The sequence below is a fragment of the Sinohyriopsis cumingii genome, chromosome 8 (assembly GCF_028554795.1).
Source record: "Sinohyriopsis cumingii isolate HCF-2022 chromosome 8, ASM2855479v2, whole genome shotgun sequence".
Lineage (NCBI taxonomy): Eukaryota > Metazoa > Mollusca > Bivalvia > Unionida > Unionidae > Sinohyriopsis > Sinohyriopsis cumingii.
The window spans coordinates 49768882-49794608 of record NC_142968.1 but is presented as its reverse complement, the minus strand read 5'-3'; the positions used below and the strand labels follow the sequence as shown (position 1 = coordinate 49794608).

General features: G+C 34.5%; 2 protein-coding genes across 2 annotated transcripts in view; one reads left to right on the top strand and one right to left on the bottom strand.

The window, feature by feature from the left end:
* The first annotated feature begins 8808 nt into the window (after positions 1–8808).
* LOC149793474 (ATP synthase F(0) complex subunit g, mitochondrial-like) lies at positions 8809–12549 on the top strand. Its single transcript, XM_089967467.1, has 3 exons — positions 8809–8932; positions 10357–10517; positions 12335–12549. Exons 1-3 carry the CDS (start codon positions 8881–8883, stop codon positions 12446–12448), a joined length of 327 nt encoding a protein of 108 aa, XP_089823593.1. The 5' UTR covers positions 8809–8880; the 3' UTR covers positions 12449–12549.
* A 5992-nt stretch (positions 12550–18541) lies between these two features.
* LOC149793472 (uncharacterized) overlaps positions 18542–25727 on the bottom strand; it is a 68196-nt gene continuing 61010 nt past the window's right edge. The window contains exon 5 of the mRNA XM_089967465.1: positions 18542–24808. Coding sequence (XP_089823591.1) covers positions 24696–24808 — 113 coding nt within the window. The 3' untranslated portion in view covers positions 18542–24695. The remainder of the gene's footprint in view (positions 24809–25727) is intronic.

Sequence of the window (25727 nt, the reverse complement as noted above, 5' to 3'; positions counted from 1 at the left end):
CAAACTTTTCCATAATTGATGAGCCCCTAGCCAATCTGTTGAGTAAGACGACCAAAATGTATTGGCCTGACAAATGTCATGAGGCTTTCGATAAATTAAAGGCCTACTTTTCAATTCCATATTTCAACCAATCATTTAAAATGTATGTTGATGAAAGTGATATAGGGGTTGGTGGCGCATTAATTCAAGAGGATGATAAAAGTGTGGATCATTCATTGTACTATTTCTCTAAAACAAATTAAATAAGCACAACAGAAATTATTCCAATATCGAAAAGGAGTATTTGGCTTTGATATATGCTTTACAATAATTTGAAGTGTTTATCAAATCAACTCCTCCTATTACTGTATTCAGTGATCCCAACTCCATTACTGTCATCGATAATATGGAAAATAACACTGAGAGATTGTAGGAGTAGAGTTTGTTCTTACAAGAGTAAAATATCGACATTAAGCACTCTTATGTCACGTGTTTAGGCTCGAATAAACAGTAACACAAGAAAGGGTGAAAACAATAAGCTTTTAAAAATACAATAATAATTTATTATGCTGGAAAAATTCTGTAAAATGAACAAAAAATATGAACATACGGTTTTAAGAATCAAGTCTAAAAATAATCTAGGAATAATCCACGAATAAAATTTTTGAAGTCCTAATAACAAAATGCTCAAACGATTTCAAGTTCGAGTCCCGACGAAGAATCCAAGACGGAAGACGATGACGTATGCTATAATCTGTAGTACTGAAGTCTACAGTTCCTTGTAGAAACAAGAATTATCACTCCGCTTTTGGATAGCTATATAAATATTTATAACAGCTGTCCTTATTCATTTCACATGAGCACACGTATTTTCCAGACAAATGACAGAAATAATCCTTTTGAATCCAAGTAATTTGAAATAACTCCAAACAGCACAACATACAACTTCCAGTATAAGAGAAAGACCAGCTGCAACTGAGAATAATTCTCCAAAACAGAGGTTATATCGTCTTCTAAAACGCAAAAAGGAGGTCACGTGATCATGTTCTGGAAGCTCATAGAGATTAAGTACTTGTTAAAGATCACGTATACCCAGTGTGGCCCTGACGAAAACAAATCATTTTACTCTAAGAAATAAAAATATTAAAAAAGTGTTTACATCTTAAACACGTAATCTCATCATGACCTCGACAACAACCAATCATTTTAAAACAAAAATTGAACTTATTTACGTGGTTGCCACTAATTTTGAATCAATGACAGGATCTAGATCACTTGCTGGTTGTTTACGAAAGAAACAGTCAAGGTCAAACTATTTCCTGAAAAAAAGTATAATTTCAAGTGAATAATTTACATTACAATAGCATGTAATAAGAAAATTAAACAATTTAAAACTGACAAACAATTAAATTGAAAAAATATATATTAAACCAGATATAATTTAATCAAATATACATAACACCACATCAAGGGAAAATAAAATGTAATTCCGGCTGCACTTTCACCTGTACAGAGTTCTATATTTTTATATTTTGTATTCATTTTGTACATAAAAAAGACATTTTTTTGAAAGTTTATTTTCATCATATGAATGTTTGATTAATATTTAAAATAAAGCTTTCTTCCTAAATCTTTCTTTTCTTTCTAAGGAGTGTGATTTATATCTTTTTTTGGGTGGGTGTCGTGGCTGTAAATTGCATTGATTACTAAATTTTGTTTTTGAAATTGAATAGCTTAGCAAATACACACCTGTATAATGAGAAAATAATAATGTACAAATTGACAATTAAACGTATTTTGTAGTACCATTCTTTTATATGGGTAACAAAAAAAAACATTAAATTGCGAAAGATAACAATGAATTAGATTCAGAAAATAAACTGACATGATGAACGTTAAAATTTGATTGCATGTATCATACTAACATGTAAATAGACATTCAAATAAACTAATGATGGCCAAATGAAAAGAAATGAATTAACACGAAACTAAAGCAAAAGAAAACAAGACTACAATAACGTTATTAAATGTGCTCCACTGATAGATCAAGAAATATACTATAGTCTTTTGTATTCACTTTGGCATATTTTGGTCATCCTTGGCAGTGTTATGTATATTACATTTATAGTGTTTGCTTAACATTTGTCCGTGATTGAGGGAAGAGATTTTGCCTAGATGTCTATTGTCATGTTTTGCCTACCTGATGTTTGTCATGATTCAAAGAAGTAAACAAGATGTTTACTTGATTCACGTTCAAGGTCTTGCTTTGTCCGTAGAAAATACCATTACATCGCAGAACAAGTGAAATTTGCATACAAAGAGATTTGGTAAACAATTATTCATTCGTGTTTCATATAAGTGTTTTGGAATCTGTATTGAATCAAATTGCATGTCCTTAAAGTTCCATTCTTTAGATCGATATTTGAGATTGTATATGTTGAATTATATATTGCTGGTTGAAAGTTCTATTTCCAATGTCGACTATTTACATGGGAGATTTTGAATTGCATAGCGGTGGTTGATATTTCAATATCATCTGTTGAGAATCTCTAATTCACACGTTGTATGCAACTGGTTGTGATGAAAGTTCCATTTCATATGGCAAGTATTTAGATTTCGTCTGTTGAATTTCACAGCAACGACAAGCATCCCCCTTCTTTATAAATCACGCGATCCGTTCACGAGAGTGACATCTAGCGTAGAAGTTCTTAGTAATTTTCGACCTGTAAATGGTAACTTTCAAATTATAAATGCATAAAATATAATTGGGCCTCATAATTGAATACACGAATGGTGTATCTTAATACTCGATATTATTTGGAGTTGTTAAAGTGGACATTGTGTAAGGTTACTTTTAACACCAACACATCTTTTCAACATATAATAGTAACAATTCTGACAAGCACAGCAAAATGTCCAATCACTGCTGTGTAATTCAACACATACATCTGAAAACTCAACGTACGAAATCGAACTTTCAGCAAAATTAATGTGATTCAGCATATTAAATTGAAACTCTCTACATATGACATTAAAATTTCAAAAAACCGCAGTGTAATTCAAAAGATATAATCTAAAAACTCGACATTGGACATCGAATTTTCAACCAGAACTCTGTAATTCAAAAGATGAAATCTAAATACTCAATATATGAAATGGAACTTTCAACATAAACTCTTTGAACAATACGTAAATTAGGAATTCTCGACCGTGTAATTCAAACGTCACAATCTAAAATCTCGACATAGAAAATATAACTTTCAACCACTACTATTTAATTCAACAGATACAATCTAAAATCTCGAACTAGAAAATGGAACTTTAAGGACAAGCTTTTTTGATACAACACGTGAAATTGGAAATATGGAAACGTCACATTAAAGTTTCAACGGCAACGTTCTGATTGGACTATCTTTATCCGTTACGGCGCTTCATAACTAATATGTAACTTTTACTACCATCTCAGTATTACAGTACAGTTTTATCCGCATACATATTAGTACGACAAAGTAGGAAGGTGTGATATGGCCGTTTCATAAAGTGCAATTGTACTAAACTAATTTTGGTCAAGTCATTTAAATACAACTGTCTTTGGAAATAGAAAATAACCTTTACTGGTAGTTTTATGTTGCATCCCAGTTAGTGCCTAGGGTAAATGAAATAAGTTTGGTGCATCTAGAGTTAAAATTAACGCACATGACTTTATAAAAACCGTAAAGAAGTAAAATAAACATTTAAAGAACTAAACTGGTGTAGTAACACCTTGACTAGCTTAAAGGGATACATCCAAGAGAAACACTCCACTTTTGATAAATGGTACTCGTAGAGGCATCCAAAGCTAATTAGGTATGTATATAAGTGAAATAAGTTGTTATTGTTTTTGTTATAGGGTTTAGCGACATTTTCAGCACAAGATAGGCTATATAGATACAAATTGTGGAGGAAGAACCCGGGAAATCCCCGAAAAGAACCATCGACCCACGAGAAGCTACCGGCAAGCTTTCTCACCCGAGGCTCGAACCAACGCAGACAGAGATGAGATGACAGTGACCCGTAACGGGGAGCGCTTTAGACTACTCGGTCACTCGGGGCCCCTAGTGAAATAAGTAAATAAACTCAGTATCCAGGCTCAATATCTAAATTTGGCTTTGCAGACGCCAACAGTGCAAGAAAGGTGCTCCAAAATCCCATTGTCCTAAGACTGAAACAGTCATTTGCCTAAGGACTGTGCATCAAAGTAGATCCAAACAGATGTCAACTCCTAGAATGCTGATGAAACTGTTGCATCCTTCAGAGACTATGTGTACTCAACAGCATTCATAACTCTCAGCCACTCCACTTTCACACATCAAATATGAATTGATTAATACGATGCTAACAAAGAGATACTTCTGGATGAGAAACATCTGCTACACAAGGCCTTATTGAAAAATAGCACTTCATTGTCCTAGAAGGCAGCCCTCAACAACGTCATAATGATTGCCCAGTTCAGGAACTGAACCCCAACCTCTGCACAACATTCACCGACCTGACAAAAAGATTTGACAGGGTCAGCGGGGATTTGGGGTGGTGCGGAGTTGGTAAATCATGGCAAAATTTGGTTGCCCAAAGAAATTTATCGTAATGGATGGTGTTTTATAGATTAATCAAGGGAACTGAATTAGTACCGTGAGTCCTTGAAGGGTGAGCATGACTTAATTTGTTTCATTCGTCCACTTGGTTATTTGGTGGAGTCGTCAGCAGATCAGTTTCAAAGGACTACTAATCGAGGGAAAAAAATATGTGCTTACAGTACAAAACAGGCATGTGCAGCTTCTTCCTGGGCGACGGCTGGATAGTAATTTATGTAAGTAACCCTGTATGATATAAACGTAACCCGATAAAATCAGATCGCGTTCAGGATACAATAAAGCAATCTTTACAGACGAAAAATTAAATGAATGTCTTAAGTGTTAGACTTGGCATGTTTTGGAAGGAAGTTAAGAAGTGATGCCAAGATACACATCGCTGAAGAGAAACAGAGAGAGAGACAGAGACTGAGACACAGAGTTCTTTTTCGTTTTAAGTAATGATGAGGTAGCCCGTGGCGCCATCCATAATTACCGTCTGTACTCACATATACTTCGATTCTATCTGCAAACAACGAAGACCCTGATCTGACAGCGCATTATGCACTGGCAGATCTGGGTATGTGAAATTTGTAGATGGATCCGCTACAATGTCAGTAACTGTTTCCTAACCACGGCGCTGTTAGTTTATTTGTTTATTCTTCCTCTTGACAACATATGCGTTGATTAAAAGAAAACATAGCTATTGATCCAAATAATCTCATTCTGCCGCCCACATTTGACCTTAAACCATACTCGGATTTTGACCCTGAACCATACTCAGATTTGATCTTAAAACTATACTCAAATTTTGATCTTAAACCATACTTAGATTTGATCTTAAACCATACTCAGATGTTATCTTAAACCATACTTGGATTTTGACCTTAAACCATGCTCAGATAATACTCAAATTTTGATCTTAAACCATACTCAGATGTTATCTTAAACCATACTCAGATTTGATCTTAAACCATAGTATTTCCAACTTGTTTCTTGACTGCATTATAAAAATAATAATTTACATATCGGGTCTTGGTACAGTTGACAGCATTTTCTCGCTACCAAATGTTCAAGGCATTGGAGCCGGTGCTTCTGTCATTTTCCCTCTAATCTGTGCCCTGGGCCTTGTCTTATTTATGCATACGGAGCAGCTGATTTGTCTTATTTCCGATGAAATGTTTGGATTTTGTCGTTTCTTTTCAACTGATTGTCAGGAGAAAACAAATATGGAAGAAAAACAAACTTACCTATAAAAATAACTAAACGGTCAACGGAGTATATGTCGTATAAAACATATTGCATGCATCAGATTGGCTTGAAAAATACAGGGTATGCTACTGCAATGATTTTCAAATTATTACAAAACGAAGTTATGTCCCTTTGACTTTAGAAACTGTTTCGCCGCTCAGATCTCGAAACAGTGCATTAAACAATGGCAGAGCAAAACAGGTATCACGGTACCAACTGTTGTTCCATATGGACATTGAACACAATTAATTTTACTATATGTTCTCTACATTTGTTTCTCAGTACTGACCTTTCCACTGTGTGACAATCAATAAAAATCATATGTTAATCTAAAATACCTTCAAAGATGACTTCACAGTGAAGTTCTCATCAAAGGTTGACCTGCTCTTTTTTGAGATGCTGGACTGTCAACAGAGCAACGTGTAAACAGAACACATATTTCACTTCCGGATCATCACCAAGGCCTTATTACTCACTGTGCACTGTCACCGAAATACACACAGACAACAACACCCTGAGCTCATATTCTCAAGAATAAAAAATTACCTTTAAATCCCTACCAAAAAAGCATAAATAAAACTCTTCTGTCACCAACAAAAAGAGAGAGGGAAAAATGTTCTAAAAATAGACTAGAACTATATTTGTGGGTACTGAACTGGAAGTATTAATTGTGACCCAATTCCATATACCTCAATGCTAATGTTTTGTGAAATAAATATACTTTCTATCCTACCTCAGCATGCATGTCACACACTGTCATAGGGAACAATGTTAGATTGTCAATTTGACAAGGTCAAAACCAGGTATTCCAGTGCATCTAAGAGAGATAATTCTACTGGAACTAGACAGGGGTAAGAATTATCTAGTCAAAACAAACATTTTCAGCCATGTGTACCACATTTTAAAAAAATCATAAAAAATACAAAATATGATCTAGATATGAATTAACATAATCTCACATGTTGCCAAAAGGCTCAACTTTTTATTAAGCCTAACAAAAATTACAACTCTTACATAATGCAAAAATCACAGCTAGTGTTCATTATTTCTGAATACAATGTTACACCTTAAGCTCCGCCCACCTGGGGTTGTTTATTTAGCACTCTTATACCTATAGCCAACCTTAATTTTTTCAATAATCTGTGATATAGCTTGGGACTGTACAAGTAACAAGTGTACTTAGTCTCGCTTGTCAAAAACAATTTTAAGAGGTACCAAGCTGTATCTTATATTAATGTGCATGTAATGGTCTTTGAACTATTTCTGATGCTGATTTCATATTTGTGCTTTACTACCAAACTATATCTTGGGAATAAAGTGAATTGTTTTAACTATGAGTTGTGTTTTATTCATATCAGCACTTACTGAACTTCACATGGGTGATATGGGATAAATCATATTATATCATATTATGTAATAACTAGGTCAAAGGTCAATGTACCAAATATTATGCGCCACTCCTACTTCAAAAAGTTCAATTCAACTAAAATAAAGGACTTTATATTTGTGTGGTAGATGCAGAACTTAACATCAGAGACAGGTGGACATGACCCAATCTTATTATAAAGTATAAGCTTTGAATTTACACTCTCTTCTGATACATGAGGTCACTAACCCCCAGTCCTCACACAAAGGTCAACACATGAGGTCACTAACCCCCAATCCTCACACAAAGGTCAACCTACCCTCCCTCTTTGTCACACAGAGTAAATTATGCATGTGTATTTTCCTTTATATTGTTGGCCCATTTTGACTTCCATTGACATAAAATCTATAGCTTTTCAAAGATTCAGATCACATTATCAGCTTCAGCTGCATTTTGCTCAAGTCATTGAACTTCTTAAATCGAATTAAATTCGAGATCCACGACATATTTTCTTATCATTAGATTTTGATTTTTAAAAAGACTGGTTTGGTTACAAACATTTTGCTGCATGTATTAGGGAATCAAAAGGGACAGGCACAAATTCTTCCAACTTAGAATATCCTTTTTTCATACTAAAGACAAAACACATCATATTTCATGAATCAGAAAAAAAAACTTACAAAGAATGTTTGAATGAGTATAAGAACTATAACGATCTAAACCAATCGCTGTTTAAGGTGCAAGATTATAAATGGATAAGGAAAGGTGAGGTCCTTTGTGAGAAATCTCACACACATATGTCTAGATAAACAAATGTATTGATACACATATGCAGATATGCAGATATATTAACAGTTCTTATAATATTTAACTTTTTGCGAAAATTCCTGTACAAATAAGTATAATCATATTATAACTGCAGTATAATAACTTCTAGTATGTCAGCATACATGTATATACTCTTACAGACATGCAAATATATGCATATTTTGACAAATGTACATGTATACATGCATCGATATTCATATATATATATATATATATATATATATATATATATATATATATATATATATATATATATATATACATAGATACATACATGTACATCCACTCATGAACATACACATTCATAAGTACGCACACACATACATATATATATATATATATATATATATATATATATATATATATATATATATATATATATATATATATATATATATATATATTGCTTACCCAAATGATGATCGGTGAAGAGTGAACCAAAGAAATTCGTTGTGGAAATTACTGCTACAACAATGATAACAACAATAACAACAACTACTTCTGCTAAGTATTATTATTAGTATTAGTATTAGTATTACCTGCTTATTCGATTGTTTCAACACATTATTTATTTTTGCATTTATGTCAGATATAATCTGAAAGATGAGATGAAATGCGACCACAGACAAGGCTAGATATCCTTAGCACTAATGATAAGATATATAGGTAAATTGTATTATACTCGTCATATCAAAGGCCAGTAAACATACATTACCAGTTGACGTTGTACCGAATTTGCTTTCTTTGTAGCCTGGTGTCCGGCCCGTATGTATCCACTGCACCGAACAATAATGAACGTACATTTCCGGAAAGTGCCTTGGGCACGCGCATTCAATCCCATTTACTATCATGGCGAAGGTGGTTGAGAAATTGGCGACCAAGTCTGTTGCCATCGCACAAAGTAAGTTCAATCTCAAAAGTTCCAAGGTTATAAAAGATGTATGTTGCTGAGAATAACATATGCAATGCTAGCAAACATACACTTAGCGTATTATTATTTATCATTTATTGCGACAAAATTCAAGGTCGTCGTTGTATGGAATACAACCGGCAACCTAGTTGTATCACAGTACAACCTGCTTTCTTCAATCTAAATTACTGTTTGTATTTGCCTGATTCTCCAAACTCCATTACTTGAATGCGAAGTCAGAAGTACTGCCTTTTGGGGTTTTTGTTGGTGGGGGTGTAAATAAAAAATTACTTACAGACCAAAAGAGGACATAACGTTGTGTTGTCCTACATTGTAAGACATCGACCCTGATATTTATGTTTTGGGAGTCGAGGTATTAATGCCTAAAACACGGCGCTGTGTAGCGTATTCCAATTTCGACTAACATTGGAACTTGTAATCTATTTTTTAGGAATATCTCACACTTAAGCAGCCCATATCAACGCTATTCTACAAATTAAGGTCATATTGTTTTAGTCAGACTTTACTTACTCGGATGACCGCTCCGGTGTCCTAGTGGTTAGAGTGTCCGCCTCGGATGCGGGAGGTCGTGGGTTCGATCCTCGGCCGAGTCATGTCAAAGACTTAAAAAATGGTACTAACAGCTGCCTAGCTTGGCGCTCAGCATTAAGAGGTTAGTATTAGGACTGGTGATTACTATATTTAAACAAACGGTCCAAAAATGTCAGTCTCTAGCTTTTATTAAAGCCCCAGCTGCTAAACAGGGATACTTTGATCAGTTGGCAAACTTGTGATGGCTAATTATGAACAAGTTCCAGTGTCCAGTGATCATGAAGGGTTCAGTATTTTCATTGCTTCTTTCTGGAATTTTTTATTTGGATTGATACTAAACTTCTTGTTTACAGTTTTTTTTAAAGATTTCAAATGCTTCTAACATGGTAACTAAGCTGCAAGTCCTTAGAATGCATTCAGTTTATTGCGAAGATAGTTTTAAAACTATTAGACCATGACTTTCAAATCAGAATCATGCTAGAAGCTTTGAAAATACTAGAAAACATGCCTTAATAAGCTTCATTATAGCATGATTTCAGATATAACCATGGCTCCCAAATTTCAGTCTTATATGTCGCTTGTTTCCAGACACCCAGAACATCAGCCAAGCTGACAGACAGAAATAAATCTGTCTAGTTTCTGAAGTCTACATGTACATCTCACTGGTGATAAATTTTGTTAAAGTTTTTACATAACAATCAATGATTAATTTTCACTGACAGCTATGCATGCATTGATAATTTAATACATAACAGTATCATCCAGTATGGTCCACAAGGGTTATGGTTCTTTGGGATTATCTACTGTATGGATACGAGAAATTACACTGGTGCCATTCTAAACTTTACTGTTTCATTTTTTAGAGACACTAGCTTTCAGCAAACCACGTCTAGAGACATTTTGGAAATATGCTAAAGTGGAAATGAGACCACCTGCACCGACTGAGTTTGATGCTGTCAAAGCTGGTGCTCTTAAGGTTATAAAGACAGGGGTATCAGGAGAGTGGAGGAACATCACAGCCAAGGTTTGCAAGACTTTAGCATAAAAACAATTGGTACTAAAGTGAAAATGTATGGACTGCATTGGGGGTGACTTGAAGAGTAGAGGTGCCTTTTGGTGCAAAACTGCTTTGAATTATTGGAAAAGTGATTCATATTGCCGTGTATCACAGGCTGTGGGGTTCACTTGTTTGAGAATACTTGATTAGGGTAAACATTTTTTAAAATCCATGGTTGTCTGTGACAGTTTACTTTGAAATCAGTTTTCTCAGCAGATTTTTGTGGTTGGCTTCAAAATTACCATCTTTGTCTCAAGAGATTGATGAAATCATAACTTCAAGTTTATGATTTCAGACAGTTACCATCATTGCCTACAAGAGATTGATGAAATTGCAACCTTTTTTATCTTATATTGATGGTAAAGTTTATGATTCAGAAAGGTCATTACAATATAAGTCAACTGCTCTGGTGGCCTAGTGGGTAGAGTGTCCGCCTCGGATGCAGGACGTCATGGGTTTGATCTCTGGTCGATTCATACCAAAGACTTTTAAAAATAGTACTCACAGCTGCCTTACTTGGCACTCAGCATTAAGAGGTTAGTGTTAGGACTGGTCAGCCTGGTGTCAGGATAATGTGACTGGGTGGGACAATATGCTACATGTCTGCAGCATGATGCCCCAGTGCTAGACATCACTATAAACTGCCACACGGCTGTGCAGACATCTTAGCAAATTTTTTAAAGCTATGTTAAAAATCCAAATCACACACACAACACGAGTCAGTAGGATTCAGCATTGATTATGATATGTTCCGTTCATTTAAACTTGCCCGATTCTTTTAGTTAAAGTGAACCAGCTGAAATGAATGTCACATACAGGCAGAGATCTCACTAGGATTTTAAAACTTGGAGTTCAGTATGCCTACTTTGGTAAAAATAGGAGATCTAATTCATTCATTTTGTTGTACTCTTATAATTATCCCATTTACAACACTGGGTCTTTCTGCCTCTGAATTCAGTCATTGTGAATATCAGCACATTTTCCCACTCAACAGTATAATACTCGACGTCTTTGAATTTGCCACCCAACTATTGCATCATGTTCTTTTGATGTACTCATATGATGACAACATGCACATCTGGTGGTCTTTCAGCCACTGAATTCTGTCATTGTAAATGTCAGCACAGCTAAAAATTTATTAACAAGTTTCCACTCAGCAGCTAATCTGATAGCATGTAGCATGACTATCTAAGTGTATCAGAGCTTGCATTACCCAGGCCAGGTATCAGCATAATCGGATTATGATGTTAAAATGCACTTGTCAGTGTGAACAGATGATTTGTTTATGTAACAATAAATAGCTCCCAGTGCATTTTATATCCAATTTTGCAGCTTCTTTTCATGGTGCCCTTGAATTTCTCCACCCCAAACCCAAGCTTGTATATACAAGTTTAAATAGACAAAATATGTTGTTGCCCCAAAAAATTGCCAGATAGTATATTTTGTCACCAATAAGTAAATCAAATCTCAATTTGCAGATGTCCAGCACCATCCCTGCAACTGAAATGAATGTCATATACCCTACCGCACAATGCCCATACCAAACCAATAAGATAATAATATTCTACTTAAGTTAGAAGAATGGACTTGGGGGGGGGGGGAAATTGAATTCCATTTATTAAACTTGCTTGTGTGTTACTTTAATGGTTTCGTACATGATCACATGTTTAGTTCAGATATGGAAATTTTTACGTCAAAAGTGTCAGAACCATGTGAGTAGATAACAACATGGATTTTAAATTCTCTCGTTAAAAAAATTAATTATTTTTACCTTATTCTTTCAGGATGCAACCCGTAATGTCATTGTTTCATTAGAAGTGATGTTCTGGTTTTACATTGGAGAGATAATTGGAAAAGGCAGCATTGTAGGTTATGCTATCCCAGGAGCATACCACTAAGGATATCCAATCATAATTAATAACATTTTAGAAAGTGTTTACAAATCTGTGCTGTTATTATTAAGTCTGAAGATTGCATATTAAAAATATTTATAACAGAAGTTTGTCTTGTCAAATTTTGTTCTTGTAAATTTGAAGAAATAGGGAAACCATACTGTTTTATAGACATAGATCAGTAGAATGGAATACTGTATTGTCTGTGCATTTTCTATTCCTGGTCAGTCCATAAATAATACAACTATATTTATATACTTCGGTGTGCTGCAGTAGCTAAGTTGGTGGAGCATCTTACTTGTAATCCACCGGTTGCAGGTTCAGTATTGGGTCGAATCATTTGTTTTTGTGTGTCTTTTGAGAAAGATACTTGGTTCCCATTTCTCTAGCATGATATAACCAAAGTGCTGAAAGAACCATTACAAAAACAAGCAGCAATCCAAGAAAATGTAAGTTCCCATTGCTTCTTGGTTTCCATTTCATTGGCTTGAATAGCATACAAATTGTTGAAAGGGACATACAAGAATCACAGCAGCAACAGACCTGTCAACTCTTACGATTTTGTCGCAAGTCTTACGAAATGTACCCTTAAAATATGGACTTGAGGCATACAAGCAAAAACTATGGGAAAATGATCATTGCTGAAAAATCCAGAAAATTTGTTCATCTGTGTTTTATTTGGATCCTGGTTTCTTATTATAAATAGTGAAATTGGTCAGGGAACCAGACAGACTTTACAGCAGCGCATCAGATGCTTTAAACTGCACATATTTGTTCATGCAAAGCATCTATGTAAAACTGTTGATCATATAGTTTTTTTTTAAATGGCATCCAGCAAGCGATGCATGTTTAAGACAAAAGGGGAAATAAGCCTTTTGAAAAGTGTTAATAATTAACACAGAAAAATAAAAAGGAATATTCAGATTCTTGTGAATAAAAGCTGGAAGGGACACAATTACGTTTATTGGACATCAAATGCGAATTTGAGTATGACTCATGGCAGGAAATATGATTGCCATCATAATGTGAAATGGAAAAAGGAATTTCCAAGAATTACATCAAGTTGAGAGATAGCAACAAGCCATTGAGCTCCATTAGGTTCGGGACTAAAATTTGTGCAACTGTACTAGTGGTAAATAAATACCTTACTGAGATGGACTCATCAGGGTTGGCAGGTCTGCAACAACTCAAGATATTAACTTATTGTGTCGATGGTTTCTCATATGTGCCAACCATTACGCTTTTTTTTTCACTAAATTATGCCTTACTCATAAACATGTATGGATTACGCTTTTTCGGTATATCCACCTTCCCAAAAAATCAATTGTTTTCTCATTTTTATTAACATCCCATTAATCCCACAGACCGTATTTTAGAAAAGACTGCTTCTACATAACTACAATATAACAGTACGCTTGTCCGTGCACTTTCCTAAAAGTATTATGTTCTATTTATAACAACTATCCTATTACCCAGAAACATGCTGGTTCTACTTTAAAACTTTCGACCTTGTAATTCTATTTATAGCAGCAGTATTGCTTAGTAAGGAGAGAACAGACTGGTTTTCTAATTTTTGATCTTTACTCGCAGATTCTTTTTTCTAATTTATATATATTACAGAACCAGTCTATAGGTATTTGGCGCTAAAAGGTATAATTTATTTTAGTCGATGCGTGTATGAGAGCAAAAATATCTCCTTTCAAATAATTTCACTGATGGATTAGAAAAAGGCCAAAAATAAACAAAACATAAAATAACAGAATCCTCCAAAGATGAGGGCAGCATCACATGGCGTCTATTGCAGGCCGTGTGGAAATAATTTTACTATTTGGTGCTAAAAGTCATCAGATGTATTCTAGTCAATGTTTGTGTTAGAGCATTATATTTTTTAAAGACTTTCACAGGTGGATCAAAAAAAGACCACAAAAAAAAAACAAATCCTTCAAAGATGAATACATGAATGGCATAATACAGCATTCCATTCTCGGGCACTGGGGCTCGTATCGTTGCTTAAAATTGACCTGTCATACATGTACTTTATAGTACATGTATGACAGGTCAGTTTTAAGCAACGATACAAGTCCCTGTATTCTAGGGCAGCATCATGCTCATTGCAGTCTCTGCGGAAACGATTTTAATATTGGGCATGTTGGTAAATTTTATGTGGAGAAACACTTGAAAACAAAGAAACACATCGAATTAGCTTGTCTTACGAACTCCAATACTAAGGTAATTTCTTATGTACAGCAGAACTAAATTGCGGACATGAAGTTATAAATGCAAATGTGTTATTCACCAAGTTCTTAATAGAAAGATAATGAAGATCTTGCTGTTGGTGCAGAAGCAAGAGAATTCATATAACACAATTCTACTCTAGCTGTGAAGGTGTTTTATGATAATGTTAGAGATTATTATGGCACAGCCGGTGATTACATGCTCCAGAAATTCCCCTAAGGAGATGAAGTGCTTTTAAATGCTTCATTTGCTGATGTAAATGAGAGACAGTCAAAAAGCTTCAAAAGTGTTAGATTCTTTGTCAAGAGATACCCCTTTCTGTTACCATCCTTGCCTATCTGGAAGGAGAATTCCTGCAGTATAAAGTTGGGATTCTACCTGACAATATACTTAATGCAGATAGAGTTGACACCTTATTTCCCAGCTAAAAGACACAATCACTGAAGATATAAATTTCATCTTCTTTGTCAGGTTATGAAAGGAATATTGGTTCTTTACCATTCTAATGCTGACTGTCAGTATTGTTAACAAGAATAAAAGTGAATTCAGATCCAGGCTCAGAAACCCAGTACTTTGTGCAAAACATTCATGGTCTCAGCTGGTACAAAGTGTTTTAAAATGCAACATGAAAATCTGTTGCTTTCGAAAGCTACATGTGAAAACTTGAAGCAGTAAAGAATGTTAAAAGATGAGAGGGGCAAATAAATCAATGTTTTTTGAATTTTTAGCATGTTATTTGTGGATTGCTCTTTTTCTGCTTGGATTCCTCTTTTTGTCCACTTGGATTACACTTTTTCCTCGTCAGGGGTTGGCATGTATGGTTTCTTGTACACCTAAATGAATAGTAATAAAGCCACAACAGATGATGGAAAATGCTTTGTTTGGATTATATACATTCAGAAATGATTTTGAAAACACGTTATCACACTTGTTTAATCTTAAGAAAGGGTATATGTAATAACTTTTTCCTGCTTGTTTTCGTCAGTATTGACTGTACAGTACAGCTGTCATTTTTCAATTCCCCATGCCTCAGAGAGGGAGGGAGGATTATTAAGATTTTATAGGTGCATTGCAGCACAAAAATGGAGGGGATGAGATCCCCCCACATAAGGCATGGGGAAATCAAAAAATTGCTTGAGCTGTATTGTGTTTGCATTAGGGTGTTAATTATTTCAGATGCTTTTGTCATCTATAGACAATCTTGTGTGATTATTCACCAAAACGTCACATAAGGATTAACATTTGTTGCATGCAAGTACTGATTTTTTTCATTACAATGAATTTCTTTGTATCTCCTTGTCATGCAATTGGAATTTGAAAACACGCTTAACTACTTTTTGCCACTCCAATGTACAGTACATTGAGGTGCATCAGTATGGCAAATTTCAGGAAAATATAGCCAACAGTATCAAGAATGTCTACTAGTTTTCAGTGCATCAACAAAATCGATGGTAAAAACTAGGCTACAACTGACCTGTTTGGAAAGGTAGCATAATCAAGCAAATAGATGCAACCACAGCTTTAGTTTTATAAGTTAAAGAAAAGTGGTTGGAGATACAGGATTAAAAATTCTTATTATGGGATGTCAGCCACATTTTAATTGTTATGTGCCTGTATGTTGAATTTGGTCTGATGGATATTAAGGCTTGTGATGTTAAAGGTTCAGGATAGAATGCATTTTTTTAACATTAAATCAAGCTTAAAATTGGGTTCTAATTACCTGATTCTGCTATCAATACAGCAAAATGTGGTTTCCCTACCTACACACACATTTATTCACAAGTCAAGATGTTGAAGTCCAAGATATGAACGGTGTAAGAAACAAAACGCTAAAGTTTCCTAGATACGATCTACTTCCTTTATGGCTGAATAATAAAGATTCATCCGTGGCAGGCAGGTACACATTATTGTACAAAAATTGTTTTATTTGAAATGAGTAATATGTGAAAAGTTAAACGTTGCACATTGAAATATGCAGTATTGAGAGAAAATGAAGAATATCAATATGAATATAAAATTTAAGATCTTAAAGATCAAGCTGGTATGATGTTGATGGACAGTTAGGGGTCTGATATCGCCCATGCATTAAATCAAAGATTTACTGAAGACAGATCTGTTCACGATTGTAGATTTTAGCCACTTAATAGTATTTTTCACAGTTCCTGAGTTCTAGTCAAAGAGCCTATATCTATAGTCTGGCTACAATTAAGAGGTTAGTGTTAGGACTGGTCTGCCTTGTGTCGGGATAATGTGACTGGTGGGACATAATACTACAATGATTTTGGCATGATGCCCCAGTGCTAGACATTACTACAAACTGCCACACTGCAGATATCATAGCAATATGGCTGAAATTTTTTGAAGCTACATTAAAAATCCAAATAACACACACATATTGGCTGTGTTTCAGACAGAGACATCTGCAACATAAGTTTGCATTGTCAAATATTGCTCAATTTAATGCACAGGCAATCTCGGACACCAAAACGATCTATCAGTATCAATACAGGCTTGGGGCCGATATATCAGACTGCCTAGAGAGTGGTACTGCAGTTTATACCTTCTTGCACATGTGTATTGATCCATTGCCTCCAGCAGGTGAGAGATAATGGATCATTATGCTGTCGAGCGTATCATGGTGTAAAATTAAAATTAAGATGTTGAGGGAATGTGCAAAGTAGTGAAAAGATGTGATAAAGATGAAGAAAAATAGAAGAAAATGGATCTGATGTCATCTGCCCCCTTTTCATTTTCTCTTCTTTTGATTCCGTGGAAGAGAGCTCACCCGGTAAGTAAATTTCTAAAAGGTCTACACCGTAAATGCATTCACATAACAATTTTCTAAGGTTATGTAAAATATGGACCAAGATAAGAAACTAATATCTGCAAATACCCTAGCATAAAATGTCACATTAACCTTGTTTGGGTATGTACAAGTTCGATGCATCTATATATTTCTTTTGGTGACAGTGCAGACAGTGCATTTTATAGAATTCAACATACATGAGTAATATACAATTGAAAAAAGAAAGTCGACCCATTGTAAAATTAGTTTCAGTATGTTCTACTTTTGGTATGATTAAGTTACTCTCCTGCGCATGCAGCAATATACATTTTTTGATCAGATTCAGTGTAACAGTAGGCCAAATATGTGCATTGTGCAATGAATAAATGTCATATATGAAATCACAAGAGAATGATAAAAATGGGTCACAGTGACTTGGCGTGGTCTAGTTGATGTCCTGAAGATGTCATCTTCACCAGCCAAAGTTCTGATGTTAACCTTATCTACATTTTGGTGAATCAATCAGATAGTTCAGTGCTTTGTCCTACTGGATATCATTTGTTGCATCCCTTAGTTTGTAATACCAACTAACCAACAGTGTTTAACAATAGTGTATTGTACATTGGCAGAAACTGGAAGCAATTGATTTCAAAAGGAACATACCAGAGAAAAGCCATTACAGGTGTATTTGAGTGAAAGGATATATCTGTACAAGACGGACATGCAATGGAAAATTGCTTATTTAAAAGTCCGTTACAGTTGTGCGTTTCCCTTGTCTTCATCATGTAGGAACAGTGATCAAATCTGAACAGCTTGATTGTGATTGGATGCAATGGCTTGCTGCTGCATCCAATGAAATTCATAGATGTGAAGCACTGAAATAACTGATAAATCCACCATGGTGTAGATAGGTTTAACATGTCAGAACCTTGACTAGTGAAGATATAAAGATGTAAAAACATCTCGGTATTTCAATGTGATTGGCACACTGTATTTTGCCAGTGATAATTTATTACTAATACTAGTAACAACATACAATTATGGTCACATTAAATAGTTAACGAAGTTGATAACAAATAGAAATTTAAAGATGTTTTATGTCAAGGGAAGCAAATCAAATTCATGTAAATAATTAGACCTGGAAATAATCTCTCTGATACTCCGCTAATGGGAGTGTTTTAAACCATAGTGCATAATGCTTTCAAAAGGAAATTACAGAGATTTCTCAAATAATGTTTCAGTTGTTGATAATAATTCTCTTAATACAAGGAAAAGATCGTTGTAAAGATTATTTACAGAAATGTTTACATTAGTAACAAGAACCATTAATATATAATTGGAGTTTGGTTCTTTCATCTTGTATAAATTGTCACTTCAATCTTCTAAATCATCGGTATTCACAGTACTGAGATAATCATTTCATAACAAATTAAGCTAATAATAAAAATTCTCTGTTGGTGAGACAGGTCTGGATGGTAATTGTTTCTGCAGCTTTTTTGGCTATCATTTAATGTTGCTATTATATTCTGCAAATATAATCATCCACCTATTTTGATGAAAATATAACTAAAGAAAATTGAAGTCCCCAACTGGTCACCAATATGATAGAAGTCTAAGTTCAATTGAACATGGTTTTGTTCCTGAATTGCATTATAGTAACAAAACTTTCTACTTGCAAGGGAAGCCAGAAAATCCTAGCATATTTGAGTTTAGGCTTTATAGTAGTATCTGGAAGCAATTTTAGGGACATACAAGCAGTAATAAACAGAACTGTTGATACTTGAAAAGTTTCAGATTACATTAAAATGGAACCAACTTCTTGCTAATATTTGTTTACAATTTTTCTGATGCATTCCCCACCCCCGTGACCTATCGTGAAGTGAATTGTTACATGAAATTGACACAAAAGTGTTGATTGGGATGTACTTTTCCACTCATAATTTATATTTAAAAAATTTATGATCTGCTTTTCTCAATCAAAATCTTGTAAATGTTGGTAAAGATTTAAAACAAAATAATCTAAAAATAGATCGGTTTTGTTTATTAATCAAAACTATTAATGTCATGTTTTGTTTATTTTAGTAGTGGGAGTACGATTTAGATCTTCAATGTTAAAGTTTTGTCAAAATTCTGCTCAGCAAACTTATCAAGGACAGACAGTGTCATTCAATAAGGGTAATTTGTCCCATGTCCTTCAAGGCATGTGATTTATTTTAACAAATTATAGGCATCACGAATTAGATAAAAATTTATGGGTAAGAGTTTATTCTTTACATCAAGTTTGTTGCACCTCAAAATGCATTAGACTCACTTGCTTACACTTGCAATATTAGATATTATTTTAAACCGATGCCCTCAATCTATCGATTGACTTAACATATACATGACCAATTTTAATAGATGTGACTGTATTAACAAGGCAATAACAGGATTTAGCGATTCTGTTTCACAAATGCAGCACACTGCAAGAAAATTGCAAACCTCTCATGTCAGAAAGTGAAGACAGTTCTCATACACTGATAGGTCAAATGTACTCGATTTTACAACTTGCTGTTTACTTGTAAGTATGAATCCCCTTGACAGCAGGAATATATCTAAAACAGCTAAAAATATACAGGCTGGTGTAGCCTGAACACTTCATGAAATTAACCAAATTTGGTTAACGAGTTATTCTCCTTGAGATATATCCACATACCAAGTGTTGGGGTAATATGGTTTCAAGATATTTAGGGTGTACCATTAGATAGCTAAAGACAAAAGATCACTCAAGCATATGGTCACACTGGCCTAGTGTTGGTATGTTACAATCATTAAGGTGCATACACATAAAAGCTTTCATGAGTGCACATGAAATACAGTTGACAATATTGAGGGTGTAACTAAATAAATGTGGAATATTCCAAAGTCACTCAAGCATGAAAATTAGGTCACAATAACTGAGTTTTCATCTATTTAAGATTTTGAGACCCAACGGCACAATTTTTTCATGACTTGATGCTTTAGGTGTAAAACAAGAATAGATGAAATTGGAAAGTCATCCAAGTGTGAAAATTGTGTCACAGTGACCTGCTTTTACTGTTCTTTTCATAAAGATATACATGTATCTGCATATTACCAGTTTTCTTATATTATCAAATAGGGTCCAACATATTAAGGTTGTAATGAAAAATAAAAACCCAGCTGAAAATACATGTCAAAGATGCAAATTAGGTCATGATGACTTTAGATCTGGGGTGCACAACATACAAGCAACATGCAGCCTGCTGATACATTTTATGTGACCATTGCTCTTTACACATGTATTTATAGTTATATTATGAACACAAAACTTTACAATGTGGCCTTCTTAGTTGAAATCAAGGTTGATTCTGACACATGTAAACATTCGAGTTGATTTACCTTCATCCAGGGGGTCCCGAGTGGTCTAAAGCGCTCTCGGTTATGGATCATTGCCATCTCACCTCTGTCTGCGTGGGTTCGAGTCTTGGATTCAGCCAATGTGGGTATGTGAGAAAGCTTGCCAGTAGCTTCTCGTGGGTCGGTGGTTCTTTCCGGGGTTTTCCCGGGTTCTTCCTCCACCATTAATACTGGCCATCATGTATAGCCTATCGTGTGCTGAAAAATGGCGTTAAACACTACAACAACAACAACCTTTATCCAGGTTTATCTACATGTCCAAGATATTAAGGTACCCAGTGTAATGAACAGTTGATAATACAATAATCACTAAAGTAAGCAAATTAGGTCTCAGTAACCAAAATTTGGCATAGAGTTACTCTTTCAGAAATACTTCCAGATAAATCTTAGTAAATGAAGTGTTGGTGAAATTGTCTGAAAAATTGAGACCAGAGTAAATCGAGAAAGAATGAACAAGGAAACAAGAACACCCCAGAAACAATATATCCCATTACTAGCATCAAGGACAAGCTTTTTTATTATTTGATAAACATATAAGATTACAATGTAGAATCGTTATGCAAACATTTTTTAGTTTTTCACATTTTCCAAGTGAAATTTACCTTTGGTCTTTTGATCCCTAAACTGATAGTCTTGTGTAACTTTAAATATGGACTCTATCAGCTTGCTGTATATACTCATTTCTAAGTCAAGCCTAAATACATTGACACAGATCAGCCACTGCATAATGAGTCAACAGATATAGGTCTATGCAGTTTGCTTGCTAGCAGTAATCAGTAGTACAAATGCTATAGACTGTGTTCTGCCAGCATGTTTTGCAATCACGGATTAGGGTCTATGCTGTTTACAGTTGGACTAGATTTAAAAGCAAGTATAGATTGTAAATGTAAAAATCATTGTGGGACATCTTTTAATGTTCTGAATTGTTTACCTTTGACTGACTTCAGAATCATTTGTTATCCCTTGACCGATAAGTTGTTGTTGTAGGGTTTAATGCCATTTTTCAGCGCGTGATAGACTATACAAAAAAGTTCTGCACAACATGGTGTCACTCCAGTGAATGGCATAATGATTCTACTTGCGTAAGCACGACTAAAACTCCCAGAATATCATGACAAAATCTGTACATATATAGTAATATTCCACCAAATATCTGTTGAACACAAGATCTTGATGTAACAGGTGCCTTTTTTTAAAAAACTTTCTCCCCACAAATTAACACTTGATGTTGCTGTGAAAATATTGATGGAGATTTCTCACCATTCACTAGTTAGACAAATATTAGCTTTTGCTGTTTTCTATATTAAAAAAACAAATCTGATTTTATTCTTTTCTTTATTTATTCTTCAAATTATTTACATGGAATCTGCATGAAAAAGTGCCATTTAAAATAAGTCTATAACAATTCTTTAATTTAACTTATCCCAATTTAGAAACTTATTGCCATGTCCGTTCAACTACATACATTATATACTTGCTTATAAGTCAAGCCAAATAGCAAGTAATAAATATCCTGATCTGCGATAGCATAATGGACCTGCAGACCAGCATACATGTTGCTTGTTCTACTGGTTAGTCCTGGCATTATGCAATGGCAGATCTGAATCTGAGCAGTTTGCAGTTGGACTTTTATAATCGAGAGTAACATGGTATCTTAAGAGAACTCATTTTCAATTTTGTCTTGCAAAGTCCAAACCTAAATCATTTTTGACAGTATAAAAATTATAGTTTTATAACCTTTCCCCTAAATATTCTTAAGGTAGGGAAAAAACAAATACCATCTCTAAAGGAAAAAAGGACATATTAGAGGAGCAAATTATGAAATTCACTCTACTGAGACAATCTGAATCCTGTAACCAGTACTCGATCTTCAGTTTCACCATTTGAGAATAAAGTAGAAACTGAACTTACAAATTTTGCAGTACAAAGTTTTACCATAATCTGACTGACTCAAAGTGAAATTGATGGACAAACATTCTTCATACCAGTATCTTTTATTATGCACAAAAAAATGATTCAAGTCTTCCAAAACCACCTTCAAAAAAAGCATATGTGCTTGCTATATATAAGTAGAATCCTGCAATTTACAATCTAGAATACAGCCGTAACTGTAAAAAGTAAAATAAAAATTTACTTTAAAGACACGTGCTTTCTTATGGCAGGATCATTTCTACAATAATTTGTTTTTGTAACATTGAAGAAATGTTAATTTAAGGTATTTGATTACTTAATATGACTAACCTCTAATGCAGGATTATAACTGTGTATTGAATATCATCATCACTACTTTGTAAACCCCAATCCTGATGTTTACATTTAACATTCAATCTAATTTATGATGCTAAAGTAACGTATATACTTGCTTTAAAAGTCCAACTGCAATGGCCAAGTGCTGCCACCATATAATGCATCAGCAGATGCGAGTCTGTGCTGTGTTTTGGGTTTAATCAGTAAAGCTAACAACACAGAGCCTGATCTGCAGGCGCATTTTGCTATGTCAGATTAGGATCTTTGTCATTTGCCTTGACTTTCAAGCAAGTATATGAGGTATGCTATACAAGAATATTGCTTTAACACATTAACCCCTGGTGACAAGTTTACATGGCAGGAGGTAGTAGCCTACTGCCGAGCTCTGTAGCGTCCAGGTCACTACACTAAAGTGGGTGGTAGTATAGAAAGGTAGACAGATGTAGCTCTACAATGATACCAAATAATATGAAAGTTCTAGTTGCACTACAAAATACTGAGGGAAAAAACTCATTTTTTGGACCCAATTTTTTCCCACCCAAAATTCACCTGTGGTCGGAATCCAATTTTGTGTCCGGATTTTAGACATTTTCGTCTCATACCTAAGGCAGACCAGTACGAACTGCAAACTGACAGACGAACCTTTGCAAAAAGTAGGATAAGATGGGCATTTGGAAAAAAGAGTGGTCTTGATACACAAAATAATGGGTCCATTAATAAAAAAAAATAAAAAAGAACTCCAACATTTACCCTTTTGCTCATGCACGAGTCAAATAGCCAATGATAAATGATGTTTCTAACACAACTAGGCATTACGTTATTGGAAAATCACCTGATTCAGAAGTTGATTCAGAAACCGCTTTCAAAATGTTTGTCCTACTCAAATTTCAAGCGAAAACTACAAAAACCTCCAGAGGTTAATGTGTTAACAATCTCTTCAAATTATCTTAAATCTGACATTTAGTGTCCAACAAATCTTGTGCCTAGAATGGGCTGCCGGCAATGAGCAACAACTTCATAGAATTCACGTGGCCCAGTAGACTACTGCATGATAACATGACATTCTACATTACAGATTTAACATGATAATGCATGAACAGTAAGAATAACAATTAACAACATATAAACAAGGAAAATAAGGACATCTCAAAGACATCAATTTCATCTGAAGTTTCATAGTCTGGGCTACTCTATTCCAGCTTTGCTAGCAGGTCCTTTTCCATATACCCAGCCAAACAACCATATAATTTTAAAATCTGTCACACACTATATAATGTTTACACTATAAACCATTGTAATCACTTCTTATTCAAGTCAAACTGTAAACTGCACGGATAATGATGTGTTGTCACATAATGCAAAGGCTGAACAAGGTCTGTGCCGGTATTATGGAGTCATCAGTAGAACAAACAATACAGATTCTGATCTGCCAGTGCATTAAACCATGACAGATTACTGTCCATTGTTTGCAGTTAGATTCGACTTATAAGCAGGTACATATGGTAGTGCATGTCCACAGAAAAATATTCGTCCCTGTAACGCAGCCAAATTTCTCATGGATGTCTTCAATCATCTCAAACCAAGCCTCTTCTTTTCCTTTTCCTTCTTCCTGACAATTTCAATATTTCTGTCTTTCCAAGAGCTCTTGCGCAGTTTGATGGGACGGTTGCCAACATATTTACCTAAAACAAGGAGGAGTGATAATTAAGTTTTCTACTATGATCTCTGATGGTAAAAATAGGACAACACAGTCTTATAGTATTATATATGCTACAGGGTTTAGTTTCCAATTTCTTACATTGCACCATGCTTACAATGTAACCTAGATACCAAAATATGTTAATATGGACCTTTTGTACAGTTACTATATTTTAATTTAATGACATTTCAATCTAAAAAAGAAATCTGTAAACACAGCAATCTATCTGACTGGTTTAACCTTAAATTTGCAACAGTAAATGCAGTAACAAAGTTTCAAAGCCACAGTAACATAAAAGAAAACAAAGTGCCATTTTATGAATTTTTGCACTAAATGTCTTTCTAGAAATGTTATTAAGGAATAAGGAATAAAAAATACCACATTTGACATGCCAAAAATATAAAACTGTTTTTCTGTTGAAGATATATGCTGGGACAACACATTCTCAACAGTAAAACCAGCATTATCATTCTCATTTTTGAAAATACAAAACTAAGAATTTCCTAAATGATTTTACTATACATAAAAATCTGTGACAAGTGATAATCCCTTGTACAATCCCATAATTGATGCTATACAACATATTCAAGTTTGTGGCAAGTGATAATCCTTGTATAACCCCCTAAATGATGCCAAACAATCATTCAAATCAGTGGCATGTGATAATCCTTTGTACAGTCCCCTAATTGATGCCATACAATGCATATAAGTCTGTGACAAGTGATAATCCCTTGTATAATCCCTTAAATGATACCATGCAATACATACAATTGATAATCCGTGTACAATCCTGTAAATGTTAACATCCAAAACAAACAAGTGATAATCCTTTGAACAATTGATCCCATACAATAGATCAAAGTCTGTGACAAACGATATTCCCTTGTACAATCCCCTAACTG

Bases quoted from the DNA above. Each gene is read 5' to 3' on its own strand.
- LOC149793474 (XM_089967467.1), top strand. From the start codon at position 8,881: ATGGCGAAGGTGGTTGAGAAATTGGCGACCAAGTCTGTTGCCATCGCA. The intron at 8,933-10,356 runs GTAAGTTCAATC...TTCATTTTTTAG, and splicing joins GTCTGTTGCCATCGCACAAA to AGACACTAGCTTTCAGCAAA. The intron at 10,518-12,334 runs GTTTGCAAGACT...TTATTCTTTCAG, and splicing joins GGAGGAACATCACAGCCAAG to GATGCAACCCGTAATGTCAT.